The 13,617-nt window shown below is 51.4% G+C and overlaps 1 protein-coding gene across 1 annotated transcript in view; it reads left to right on the top strand.

Annotated features, from left to right (window-relative positions):
• Positions 1-8,545: 8,545 nt before the first annotated feature.
• Positions 8,546-13,617, top strand: part of LOC144741056 (uncharacterized) — a gene marked incomplete at both ends in the record, with an annotated part of 46,978 nt that continues 41,906 nt past the window's right edge. The window contains 2 exons of the mRNA XM_078623734.1: positions 8,546-8,770; positions 10,500-10,706. Of these exons, the coding sequence (XP_078479860.1) occupies positions 8,546-8,770; positions 10,500-10,706 (432 nt within the window). The remainder of the gene's footprint in view (positions 8,771-10,499; positions 10,707-13,617) is intronic.

Genomic DNA, 13,617 nt, shown 5'->3' on the forward strand with positions numbered 1-13,617 from the left:
CGTCTTCAGGTGGAACCGTCACAGCACGATTGCTGTATCAAGTAAAAAATTAAAATAAATAAAAATAAAATAAAAATCACGACGTTTCGGAGGCAACACAAGCTTCCGTCTTCAGGTGGAACCGTCACAGCACGATTGCTGTATCAAGTAAAAATTTTAAATAAAATAAAAATCACGACGTTTCGGAGGCAACACAAGCTTCCGTCTTCAGGTGGAACCGTCACAGCACGATTGCTGTATCAAAGTAAAAAATTTAAATAAATAAAAATAAAATAAAAATCACGACGTTTCGGAGGCAACACAAGCTTCCGTCTTCAGGTGGAACCGTCACAGCACGATTGCTGTATCAAGTAAAAAATTTAAATAAATAAAAATAAAATAAAAATCACGACGTTTCGGAGGCAACACAAGCTTCCGTCTTCAGGTGGAACCGTCACAGCACGATAGCTGTATCAAGTAAAAAATTAAAATAAATAAAAATAAAATAAAAATCACGACGTTTCGGAGGCAACACAAGCTTCCGTCTTCAGGTGGAACCGTCACAGCACGATAGCTGTATCAAGTAAAAAATTAAAATAAATAAAAATAAAATAAAAATCACGACGTTTCGGAGGCAACACAAGCCTCCGTCTTCAGGTGGAACCGTCACAGCACGATAGCTGTATCAAGTAAAAAATTAAAATAAATAAAAATAAAATAAAAATCACGACGTTTCGGAGGCAACACAAGCTTCCGTCTTCAAGTGGAACCGTCACAGTGTAATAAACGACTGGACCACGATGTCTGGCTCAGTGTCCTTTATTATTCGGTTCGTGCTGTACACCCACACGGCTGTCTTTACTCTGTAGCTTCTCCACGGTGCTGACTCCAATGTCGGCCCGATCCACAACAGCAGCTCCGCTGCTGTTTCTCTCACACAGCCCCCCTTGGCTGTACTCTCTGCTGCTCTTCTCCCTCCGCAGCTCTCACAGCTTCTTGCTCTCTCTCTCTCTCTCCGCAGCTCCTCCTGGCAGCCACACCGCTGCCTCTAACAAGCAGCCCCCTCTCTCTCTCTCTCCGCAGCTCCTCCTGGCAGCCACACCGCTGCCTCTAACACGCAGCCCTCCTGGCTGTCTCCTCCCCAGCTGCACACCACTCCGCAGCTTCCTCTTATCTTCGGGGTTGGCTCCCGATCGCCGTCGGCGCCCCCCCCTCTCCACACTTGCCCGCGTGGCCTCACTCTTTTCCGCTCACACCCCGACTCCTTCCCCTTCCGGTTTACCCGCTTAAAGCCCCGAACCTTACCCCCACGTCACATGACTCCACCCCCCGTGACGTCACCTCCGGAAGGTCGCTTACGCCCGCATTACACCACCCTCCCCCGTAGAAAAATCCCAGCCGACCTCGGCTGACCAATAGCAAATCGTAATGCGGCGAACCGAGCTTCCCCCCCTAAAGGACACTAAGCATATAATGTAACAGCAAGAACAACAACAACGCAATCAACATCAACGATCGTACAAAAGCATGCAATAAATACAACTGTAAGAAAAAAATAACAAGACAGCAACAATCAACGAAACGTAAGCGATTTGGAACGTGTGCGGGTCGCCGGCCCGTCCCGGACGGTCGGCGGCCCACTCGCAGAACAGGAACGCGATGAAAGTCGAGGAACGACAGGGGGTAATCCCCCTGTCGCAGCTGGAAGTCCACCGCCGTCCCGTGTCTCTAAAGAGTTAGTCTTGGGCTTGTCCTGTGACCGTGCCCGCAGCTGGGTCGGAAGGGCTGCAGGGCTCGAAGGTCCCGCAGACCTGGCAGGCGTCCTCCGAGCAGGGCCCCTCGTCCCCCGCAATGTCACGGCCGGCCTGTCTGGAACAGGTACGACAGGCGCTCTAGCGAGATCAATGGACGCAGGCAGGGGAGAGTCAGCAGCAACAGACCCCGGCAAGGCAATATTGGGGGATGACGCATCATGTAAGGGAGCAACATATGGTTTCAAGCGCGACGTATGCACAACCCAGCGACGAGACCCAATCTGGACGCGTGCTGTCTGTGGGTTGGGAACCGCAATGAGGCGTACGGGACCATGCCAGGGTTTGTGCAATTTCGGCGAGGTCCCCGGACGTACCTGTGGACAATGAAGCCAGGCTAGGTCCCCAACCTTCCAAGGGCACTCCCCCTCAGACCGTCGCGCATATCGCTCGTTCCGGGCCTGGGCTTTGGCCGTAGCCACGCGGGCATTCTCCCGCGCCTCCGTGACTCGGCGAACCGTGTCCTGGATGTATTCAGGAAGTGGTTTCCGAGGTCCCTTCACCCCAGTTCCCAATTGCACATCCACCGGCGGCACGTTTTCCCGACCATACATAAGGTAAAACGGCGAATATCCTGTAGCCGCATGAGGCGTCATCCTGTACGCCGAAAGCACCCCGGGGATGTGCAGATCCCAATCTGATTGTTGTTCACTCACGGTATGGCAAAGCATGGCAGACAATGTCCTGTTCAGCCGTTCAACCATACCATCCGTCTGCGGATGGTATGGGGATGTCCGTACTTTCTTAGTCCCAAGGCCCGCGCACACTTCCGCCAATAATTTAGAAGAGAAATTCCTGCCCTGGTCCGTGAGGAGTCTCTCAGGCGCCCCCTTATCCATAATATACCCAAACAAAAAGGCGTCGGTAATGGCCGCGGCCGACTGATCGGGCAACGGCCAGGCCATCGGCCAACGGGAGAGGTACTCAACCCCTACCAGCAAATATTTATTACCCCTCGCCGATGGTGGAAAAGGTCCCAATATGTCCAGTGCCACCAATTCATTGACTCGAGACACCTGAATCGACTGGAGAGGCGGCACGTAAGGATGTTTCGGCGGCTTACGTTGTGCACACGCAGGGCACGCGCGCACGTGCCCTACGACATCTGTCGCCATGCCGTGCCAAAAATAATGACGTTGCAACGTCAACAAGGTCTTCTGCACCCCTAAATGTAAGAGAGTGTCACAATGGAGGGTTCTAATCAACTCGAACCGCAAGGACGTTGGTACCACCAGGCGCCAACGTTCCTGGAACCCCTCCCGCCACATAAGCAGACCATCTCGGAGAGCGGTTTGCGGCCCCACAGCCGTACTCGGACTCCCATTGTCCTTAGCAGACCGCTTCCGCAAGGACACCAATGACTCATCCATCATCTGTTCCCGGATCCAGACAGACCGCGGCAGATTCAAAACCCCGTCAGCCGGTCCCGGTTCCATCGGAGTGTCCGACTTCTCGACGGCCAGCGTGAGCGGCTGAGGGGGGTTTGGAATCGGCGAACACCTATGCGTCCCCGACTCACATTTACAAGGGCCGCGCCGCGGTAATCTGGAAAGTGCGTCAGCGTTCGCATGGCGCACACCCTTCCGATGTTGAATTTGGAAGGAAAATTCCTGTAGCGTGTCCAACCAACGTGCCAACTGTCCGGATGGCTGGTCAATTTTAAGGGCATATTGCAAGGCCGCATGATCCGTACGCACAATAAAAGAACGACCGTAGAGGTATGGTCGAAATTGCCGTAGGAAAAAAACAACCGCCAATAGTTCTCTGCGAGTGACACAGTAGCGGGTTTCCGCAGGAGACAAGACTCGGCTACCATACGCCACGACACGCTCTACACCCCCTTTAGACTGTGATAACACCGCCCCAATACCTGTGTCACTCGCGTCCGTATCAAGAATGAATGGGTGATCGAAATCGGGATAATCCAATGTTGGGGCCGTGGCCAATAGATCACGCAGACTCCGAAAGGCCGCCTCCTCCGGCTGTCCCCAAACAAACTTCCGTCCTTTACCCGTAAGGAGATGCAAAGGCCTCGCAATCGTCGCAAAACCCGGCACGAATCTCCGGTAATACGAGGCAAATCCCAAAAACCGCCGAACATCCCCCACGGTGGCCGGAGTCGGCCAATCCCGGACGCACGCCGTCTTTTCCGGATCCGTGGACACTCCCTCAGCGCTCACAATGTGCCCCAAATAGCGGACGGACCGTTGCAGTAGGTGACATTTCTTTGGTTTGAATTTCAATTTGGCAGAACGCATCCTCGTAAACACTGTCTCCAGCCGCGTCAAATGTTCATCGAATGTGCGGCTGAAGACAATGATATCGTCCAAATATATAAGACATGTCTCCCACTGCAACCCCGTCAAAACGAGCTCCATCAATCTTTGAAATGTAGCAGGGGCCGCATTCAATCCCATCGGGAGACAGTTGAATTGAAATAACCCCTGAGGCGTACGGAATGCGGTTTTCTCCCGTGAGGACTCGTCAAGGGGAAGCTGCCAAAATCCCGAAGAGAGGTCCAGTGTGGAAAAGAACTTAGCCCCCGACAATGCGTCGAGGGAGTCATCCATACGCGGCAGAGGGTACGCATCTGCCACCGATATCTTATTCAATTTGCGGAAATCAACACAAAATCGCAATTTGCCATCCTTCTTCTTAACCAAGACGACTGGAGCGCCCCATGGGCTGTTAGATGGCGATATAATGTCCGCAGCCAACATGTCTTTCACTGCCCCCCGTACGTGTTCTCGCTCCGCAGGACTCATCCGATGCGAATTTAATCGAATAGGGGCAGCATCGCCCGTCTCAATGTGATGGTAAAGCAAGGAAGTGCGGCCCAAATCCAAATCATCGGAGCTGAACACATCGGAATATGTCAACAACAATTTACGCAGCGCACCACGTTGCTCCATGGACAGGGAAGAATTTTCGTCACATAATTGAGCAACCCAACGATCATCCGAACTCCTTGGCTCGGAAACCCCAGCAACAACTCCCCGGCTATGTGGACAATCATGGGTCGCAAACGCCGTAGTGGCATGTGCCACAACCGTACCGGCCGGGACACGGACGTTTTCTCCCCCCGCATTAAGCACCTGTAAAAACGGTAATTGATCCGGCCGGACGATGGTCTGTGCCCCCACTAACGCCAACCCGGTTGTTATCGTGGCGGACGGTGACAACAAGACCCCTACTGCTCCTAGCCGATCAGGCAGGGGCTTCCGATACCGCAAGGGTATAAGCATCTGTGTACCAGGTGGAATGTCCACAGATGCGACGGACAGCGCCTGCACTTGTACGGCCGAAGCAGGTCGCCCCCAGGGCGACGGCAGAAACGAGATTTGACGGCCCCCCGGCAGTTCAATACAATTCTCATTGATTTTGATCAAAATGGGCATCTTAGCCAAAAAATCGGTGCCTAACAAACAAGGAACCGCCAAAGATCTCGATATCAACACAACACCCGAGGCCGACACATCCCCAATAGATATCTTAGCATCCACCTGACCCACGATGCCCATGCTACCCCCGTTCGCAGCGACGCACGACCCATAAACCGGACGCACAGCCCCCGACGGAATGCCCAACAGATGGAAAATGACATCCGATATAATAGTCGCAGACGCCCCCGAGTCGACCAAAATGCGCACGTCCACACCTTGTATGGACCCCGGTACAGTGGACGAACCCGTAGCGGCCGCGACAACTCTCCGTGCCAATTTGCGCCACTGCGTAACTGAATGACAAGGCCCCGTCGATGGCCTTTCTTTAACAACAACAATAGGATCGCGCAACACAGGTGGTGGGTGAGGTGGAAAGCCTTGCCGAGTGTCTGGTGCGTGCCGACATGCCTGTTTCGGAGGATCTTTAGCCGACTTGACCGGTGCCGAGGCCTCCTGCTGCGGCGGAGCCGGGAAGCGGGCCCAGCAGTCTCTGGCGTAGTGGCCCCTACGCCCGCAGCGGAAACATTCGGCCTCGTTGCGCCGAAGCGCAGGCCTCGCCTCCTGACGGCCCCGTTCTGGTAGCACCGCGCGCGGTCTCGGCCCGCCGCGTCCCGTCCATGGAGCGGAGGCGGCCGTCAGTTGTTGAGGGCCCCGGTCATCCGGAACATAGACGGCCTGCGCAGGGTTCCATCCCAGCGCATCCCCATCTTTGACGGGCCCCCCCCGTCCACGCCGTCACTTGTTTCCAGCGACGGAGGTTGAATTGCGCATCGAGACACTTAGCAGCCATCCGGGAAGTTAGCTTCTCATGCCCACACACAGGCATGGGGATCCCTAGATCCCGAGACAGCTCCAACATTTTCCCTAATATGAGAGGCTCAAGCAGGTCCTGTGGCGTCTCAGGATAAGCTGCCATGGCCAGCTCCAGCACCGCACCCCTGAACGCCACGGGCGACTCCTCTGGTGCTCGTTGTCGTTGAGCGAATCGCCGATGCGCATCATCTGGTGGCTCATAAGCATCGGCCATTTCTTGAAAAACACCCCATAAAGTTGCCTTCTTATCGGTCGCTATGGAACGGAAGAATCGGACAGATTCGTCGTCCAGGAGAGTCGGCAACACCTCCAAAGCCTCCGCATCGGTCCATCTTGCTGTGCGTACCGCCGCCAAGAAGCGGCAGGCGAACGCGCTCCAGTCCCCACCGACGGAAAATTCTTTAACCGTTGTAAGGTGGCGACTCCGACTCCTCTTCCCGCCGTCTTCCAATGGTGGTGGTTGTGATGGCAAATTCAAAATGGCGTCGGCCCGCGGCGTGGCCAAGATGGCGGTTTGGCGCCACGGAGCGCGCAAAATGGCGGCCTCTTGCCGCGTGGGCAATGGCGACGGCAGGACAGGCAACGTGGCGGCCCGCGGAGCACCACTTGCATCATCCATCGTCCCTGGCGCGACGAGATGGCATAGATGCGCCAGGACGTCCTTAAGTGCCTCCAGTTGTACCGCCATCGCTTGCCATCGTTGATCCGCGTCTGATGATGTCGACGGACCCGCCACCGCGCCAACATCCTCCACTCCCGTTCCCGTGGTCGCCTCAGCCTGGCTCTCCTCCACCACCCCAACAGGATCCGTGGTTGGAGGGAGTTCGTCGTCGTCGGACGAAGAAGCCGATGCAGGCGCCGGATTAACTTTCTTCCTCACTTGTTTCGACATGCCGTTGCACTTCCGACACCAGTGTAATAAACGACTGGACCACGATGTCTGGCTCAGTGTCCTTTATTATTCGGTTCGTGCTGTACACCCACACGGCTGTCTTTACTCTGTAGCTTCTCCACGGTGCTGACTCCAATGTCGGCCCGATCCACAACAGCAGCTCCGCTGCTGTTTCTCTCACACAGCCCCCCTTGGCTGTACTCTCTGCTGCTCTTCTCCCTCCGCAGCTCTCACAGCTTCTTGCTCTCTCTCTCTCTCTCCGCAGCTCCTCCTGGCAGCCACACCGCTGCCTCTAACAAGCAGCCCCCTCTCTCTCTCTCTCCGCAGCTCCTCCTGGCAGCCACACCGCTGCCTCTAACACGCAGCCCTCCTGGCTGTCTCCTCCCCAGCTGCACACCACTCCGCAGCTTCCTCTTATCTTCGGGGTTGGCTCCCGATCGCCGTCGGCGCCCCCCCCTCTCCACACTTGCCCGCGTGGCCTCACTCTTTTCCGCTCACACCCCGACTCCTTCCCCTTCCGGTTTACCCGCTTAAAGCCCCGAACCTTACCCCCACGTCACATGACTCCACCCCCCCGTGACGTCACCTCCGGAAGGTCGCTTACGCCCGCATTACAACAGCACGATAGCTGTATCAAGTAAAAAATTAAAATAAATAAAAATAAAATAAAAATCACGACGTTTCGGAGGCAACACAAGCTTCCGTCTTCAGGTGGAACCGTCACAGCACGATAGCTGTATCAAGTAAAAAATTAAAATAAATAAAAATAAAATAAAAATCACGACGTTTCGGAGGCAACACAAGCTTCCGTCTTCAGGTGGAACCGTCACAGCACGATTGCTGTAATCAAGTAAAATTTTACTTGATTTTTTTACCTACGTGACTTTACCGAAAAAACCTAAGAATTTACTTGCAGTCACGAAAGCTTCAAATCTAGAAGTGAAAAGTGATTTTATTTGTGAATGCCGAATTTTTTTTGTATTTGTTGGTAGACTCGTATTTTTTTGTTTCTTGGTTCTTTCGGTAAAGTCAAGTAAAAGGGAAATAATAAAATAATAAAAATATAAAACAATATTTTTATTATTTTATATAGAAGGGAAATAATAAAATAATACAAATATAAAACAAATTTACATTCTTTTATATAGAAGGGAAATAATAAAATAATATAAATATAAAACAATATTTTTATCATGTTATTATTTCCCTTCTACGTGACTTTACCGAAAGAACCAAGAAGATGAATCCCTGCAGTCACGAAAGCTTTAAATCGAAATATATGATTTTTATTTTTATTATTTTATTATTTCCCTTCTACGTGACTTTACCGAAAGAACCAAGAAGATGAATCCCTGCTCCAGTCACGAAAGCTTTAAATCAAAATGTTATTTTTCTTTAACTTTGTTTTACTTTTGAAAATATTACTGGGGGGGAGGGGGGGGGGCTCACGGTATCCTGTAGCCCAGGGGGGGGGGGCACACAACATCTTAATCCGGATTATTTTATTTTATTTCTAATTAATATTTCTATTATTTACTTTCATTTTTACCTACGTCACTTTACCCAAAAAACCTGAATCCTCGCGGTCACGAAAGCTTCAAATCTAGAATCTTAATCCGGCCCTGGCGCTGCTACCCGCGAACGGCACTTGCCCCTTCGATGCAAGGCTACGCGGGGCACCTTTGTCTGTGTGCGTGCAGGTGAAGCCGCTCCTGCAGGTGACCCGTCAGGAAGAGGAGCTGCAAGCTCGCGACGAGGAGCTGAAGATGACGCGAGAGAGGCAGCAGAGGGCAGAGGCCATGCTGCACGAGCTGGAGTCCAAGCACGGACAGGTGAGTGTGTGTACAGGTGTGTGTGTGTGTACAGGTGTGTACAGGTGTGTGTGTGTGTGTACAGGTGTGTGTGTACAGGTGAGTGTGTGTACAGGTGAGTGTGTGTACAGGTGAGTGTGTGTGTGTGTCAGGTGTGTGTGTGTGTACAGGTGAGTGTGTGAGTGTGTGTGTGTGTGTACAGGTGTGTGTACAGGTGTGTGTACAGGTGTGTGTGTGTGTGTACAGGTGTGTGTGTGTACAGGTGTGTGTGTGTGTACAGGTGTGTGTGTACAGGTGAGTGTGTGTACAGGTGAGTGTGTGTACAGGTGTGTGTGTGTGTACAGGTGTGTGTGTACAGGTGAGTGTGTGTACAGGTGAGTGTGTGTACAGGTGTGTGTGTGTGTGTGTGTACATGCTGCACGAGCTGGAGTCCAAGCACGGACAGGTGTGTGTGTGTGTGTCAGGTGTGTGTGTGTACAGGTGAGTGTGTGTACAGGTGTGTGTGTGTACAGGTGTGTGTGTGTGTACAGGTGTGTGTGTGTACAAGTGAGTGTACAGGTGTGTGTACAGGTGCGTGTGTGTGTACAGGTGTGTGTACAGATATGTGTATGTGTGTGTACAGGTGAGTGTGTGTACAGGTGTGTGTACAGGTGTGTGTACAGGTGTATGTGTGTACAGGTGAGTGTGTGTACAGGTGAGTGTGTGTACAGGTGTGTGTACAGGTGAATGTGTGTACAGGTGTGTGTGTGTACAGGTGTGTGTGTGCCAGGTGAGTGTGTACAGGTGTATGTGTGTACAGGTGAGTGTGTACAGGGGTGTGTGTCTGTGTGTGTCACCTTATCCATCCTATGCTCATCCGTGTGTCCGTCTGCATCTCCTACGTCCACTTATCCACACGTCCGTCTGCTTGTCTCTCCCACGCTGCACGCATGCTCACACGCGCACACACACATGCACACACACGCACACACACACACACGCTCACTCACACATACAAACACACACACACGCTCACTCATACACTCACACAAACACACACACACACGCTCAATCACACGTGCACACACGCTCACGCGCACACACGCACGCGTGCACACACACGCTCACTCACACACTCACACAAACACACACACGCTCACTCACACACTCACACAAACACACACACACGCTCAATCACACGTGCACACACGCTCACGCGCACACACGCACGCGCTCACATGCACGCGTACACACACACTCTCATACACACACTCACACACACGCTCACACACACGCACACACGTGCTCACACACACGCACACACGCGCTCACACACACACTCACACACTCACACACACTCACACACACTCACACACACTCTCACACACACTCTCACACACACACTCTCACACACACACACACACACACTCTCACACACACACTCTCACACACACACTCACACACACTCTCACACACACACTCACACACACACTCACACACACCATCACACACACACACTCACACACACTCACGCTCACACACACACACACACGCACACTCTCACACACACGCTCACACACACACGCTCTCACACACACGCTCTCACACACACACGCTCCCAATCACACACACACACTCGCTCACACACACACACTCTCACACACTCTCACACACACGCTCACACATGCTCACACACACACACACACCCTCTCACACACTCACACACACTCTCACACACTCTCACACGCTCACACAACGCTTCACCCGGCAGCTGGTAGACGAGAAGCAGATCCTGGCGGAGCAGCTGCAGGCGGAGATCGAGCTGTGTGCCGAGGCGGAGGAGATGCGTGTCCGTCTCGAGGTGAAGCGCCAGGAGCTGGAGGAGATCTTGCACGAGCTGGAGTCACGCGTCGAGGAGGAGGAGGAACGTTCGCAGACGCTGGCGCTCGACAAGAAGAAGATGCAGCTGCACCTGCAGGTGCAGCTGACGTCACCTGGAGATTCTAGATTTGAAGCTTTCGTGACCGCAAGGATTCATATGCTTCGTTTTTTTCGGTAAAGTCACGTAGGTGAAAAAAAAGTAAAAAAAAACAAATTATAATGTAATAATATAATATAATGTTTTACCTACGTGACTTTACCGAAAGAAACTAAGAATATGTCACCTGTAGACCCCTTAGCGGTGCCCCCCCTCCCTCCCTCCCTCCCTCCCCACGTCCCTACAGGTGACGTCAGCAGCACCTGCAGGTGCAGCTGACGTCACCTGGAGATTCTAGATTTGAAGCTTTCGTGACCGCAAGGATTCATATGCTTGGGGTTTTTCGGTAAAGTCACGTGGGTAAAAAAAAATAATGAAATAAAAATGAAATGAACAAATGTAATAATGTAATAAAATTACATAATATGTTTTACCTACGTGACTTTACCGAAAGAAACTAAGAATATGTCACCTGTAGACCCCTTAGCGGTGCCCCCCCTCCCTCCCTCCCCACGTCCCTACAGGTGACGTCAGCAGCACCTGCAGGTGCAGCTGACGTCACCTGGAGATTCTAGATTTGAAGCTTTCGTGACCGCAAGGATTCATATGCTTCGGTTTTTTCGGTAAAGTCACGTAGGTAAAAAAAAGATGTAATATAATAATATAATATCATATGTTTTATCTACGTGACTTTACCGAAACAAACTAAGAACAGGTCCCTGCGGGGTGGGCTGGTAGGAACGAATAACCAAAGAATAGAAACATAATGTATTATTACACTTGTTTAGCCAGGAAAGCCTCACTGAGTGTAAAGGTTTTTGTAGGGTCCTGCCAAGTGTTTGCAGTAGGGGGCGATGCTGCTACACCTAATCGGACGATACGAAGGGAGAGTTTGAGGCCTAGTTCTAGGCTTTAGGCCTAGCTGTAGGCTTTAGGCCGCTGTGAGTTAATTTTTTATTTAAATGTTTTAATTAAAAGCTATCTCAGGGAATTATAAGGGAATGTTACACTTGTTTAGCCAGGAAAGCCTCACTGAGTCTAAAGGTTTTTGTAGGGTCCTGCCAAGTGTTTGCAGTAGGGGGCGATGTTGATACACCTAATCGGACATCGGACGGACGGACGATACAATCTATTGTAGGCTGGTTCACTTCGTTCCTACCAGTAAGATGTCACCTGTAGACCCCTTAGCGGTGCCCCTCCCTCCCTCCCTCCCCAAGTCCCTACAGGTGACGTCAGCGGCACCTGCAGGTGCAGCTGACGTCACCTGGAGATTCTAGATTTGAAGCTTTCGTGACCGCAAGGATTCATATGCTTCGGTTTTTTTTCGGTAAAGTCACGTAGGTAAAAAAAAAAAATTATAATGGAATAATATAATATATGTTTTATCTACGTGACTTTACCGACAAAAACTAAGAATATGTCACCAGTAGACCCCTTAGCGGTGCCCCCCCCCCCCCCCCACTCTTAGTTGGTCACCCACCGCCCCCCCCACTCCCGTGCCCCTTATGAATGTCGACGTTCATCCTACAAAGTCCCACCACAAGGGAGAAACGCAAACACCAACCCCTTACCTGTCAGTGAGATGCTGTGATGACGATGATGATGATGATGGGATGTTGTGGTGGTGGTGGTGATGATGATGATGATGACAATGATCCTATTGTGGTGGTGGTGGTGATGATGATGATGATGACAATGATTCTATTGTGGTGGTGGTGGTGGTGATGATGATGATGATGACAATGATCCTATTGTGGTGGTGGTGGTGATGATGATGATGACAATGATCCTATTGTGGTGGTGGTGATGATGATGATGACAATGATTCTATTGTGGTGGTGGTGGTGATGATGATGATGACAATGATCCTATTGTGGTGGTGGTGGTGATGATAATGATGATGATGAAATGTTGTGGTAGTGATGATGATGATGACAATGATCCTATTGTGGTGGTGGTGGTGATGATGATGATGACAATGATCCTATTGTGGTGGTGGTAGTGATGATGATGATGACAATGATCCTATTGTGGTGGTGGTGGTGATGATGATGATGACAATGATCCTATTGTGGTGGTGGTGGTGATGATGATGATGACAATGATCCTATTGTGGTGGTGGTGGTGGTGATGATAATGGTGATGATAAGATGTTGTGATGATGCTGATGATGACGACGACAATGATATTGTACTTTGATGATGATGATGACAATGATGATATCGTGGTGGTGGTGGTGGTGATGTTGTGATGATGCTGATGATGCTGATGATATCGTGGTGGTGGGGATGAGATGGTGTGATGATGCTGATGATGTGGTGGTGGTGGTGATGAGACGTTGTGATGATGCTGATGATATCGTGGTGGTGGTGGTGAGACGTTGTGATGATGCTGATGATGTGGTGGTGGTGGTGGTGATGAGACGTTGTGATGATGCTGATGATGTCGTGGTGGTGGTGGTGGTGGTGGTGGTGATGAGATGGTGTGATGATGCTGATGATGTGGTGGTGGTGGTGGTGATGAGATGGTGTGATGATGCTGATGATGTGGTGGTGGTGATGAGATGGTGTGATGATGCTGATGATGTGGTGGTGGTGAGATGGTGTGATGATGCTGATTATGTGGTGGTGGTGGTGGTGATGAGATGGTGTGATGATGCTGATGATGTGGTGGTGGTGATGAGATGGTGTGATGATGCTGATGATGTGGTGGTGGTGGTGGTGAGACGTTGTGATGATGCTGATGATGTGGTGGTGGTGGTGATGAGATGGTGTGATGATGCTGATGATGTGGTGGTGGTGATGAGATGGTGTGATGATGCTGATGATGTGGTGGTGGTGGTGGTGGTGGTGGTGAGACGTTGTGATGATGCTGATGATGTGGTGGTGGTGGTGATGAGATGGTGTGATGA

Source organism: Lampetra planeri, unplaced genomic scaffold, assembly GCF_965212315.1.
Source record: "Lampetra planeri unplaced genomic scaffold, kcLamPlan1.2.h2 scaffold_411, whole genome shotgun sequence".
NCBI lineage: Eukaryota > Metazoa > Chordata > Hyperoartia > Petromyzontiformes > Petromyzontidae > Lampetra > Lampetra planeri.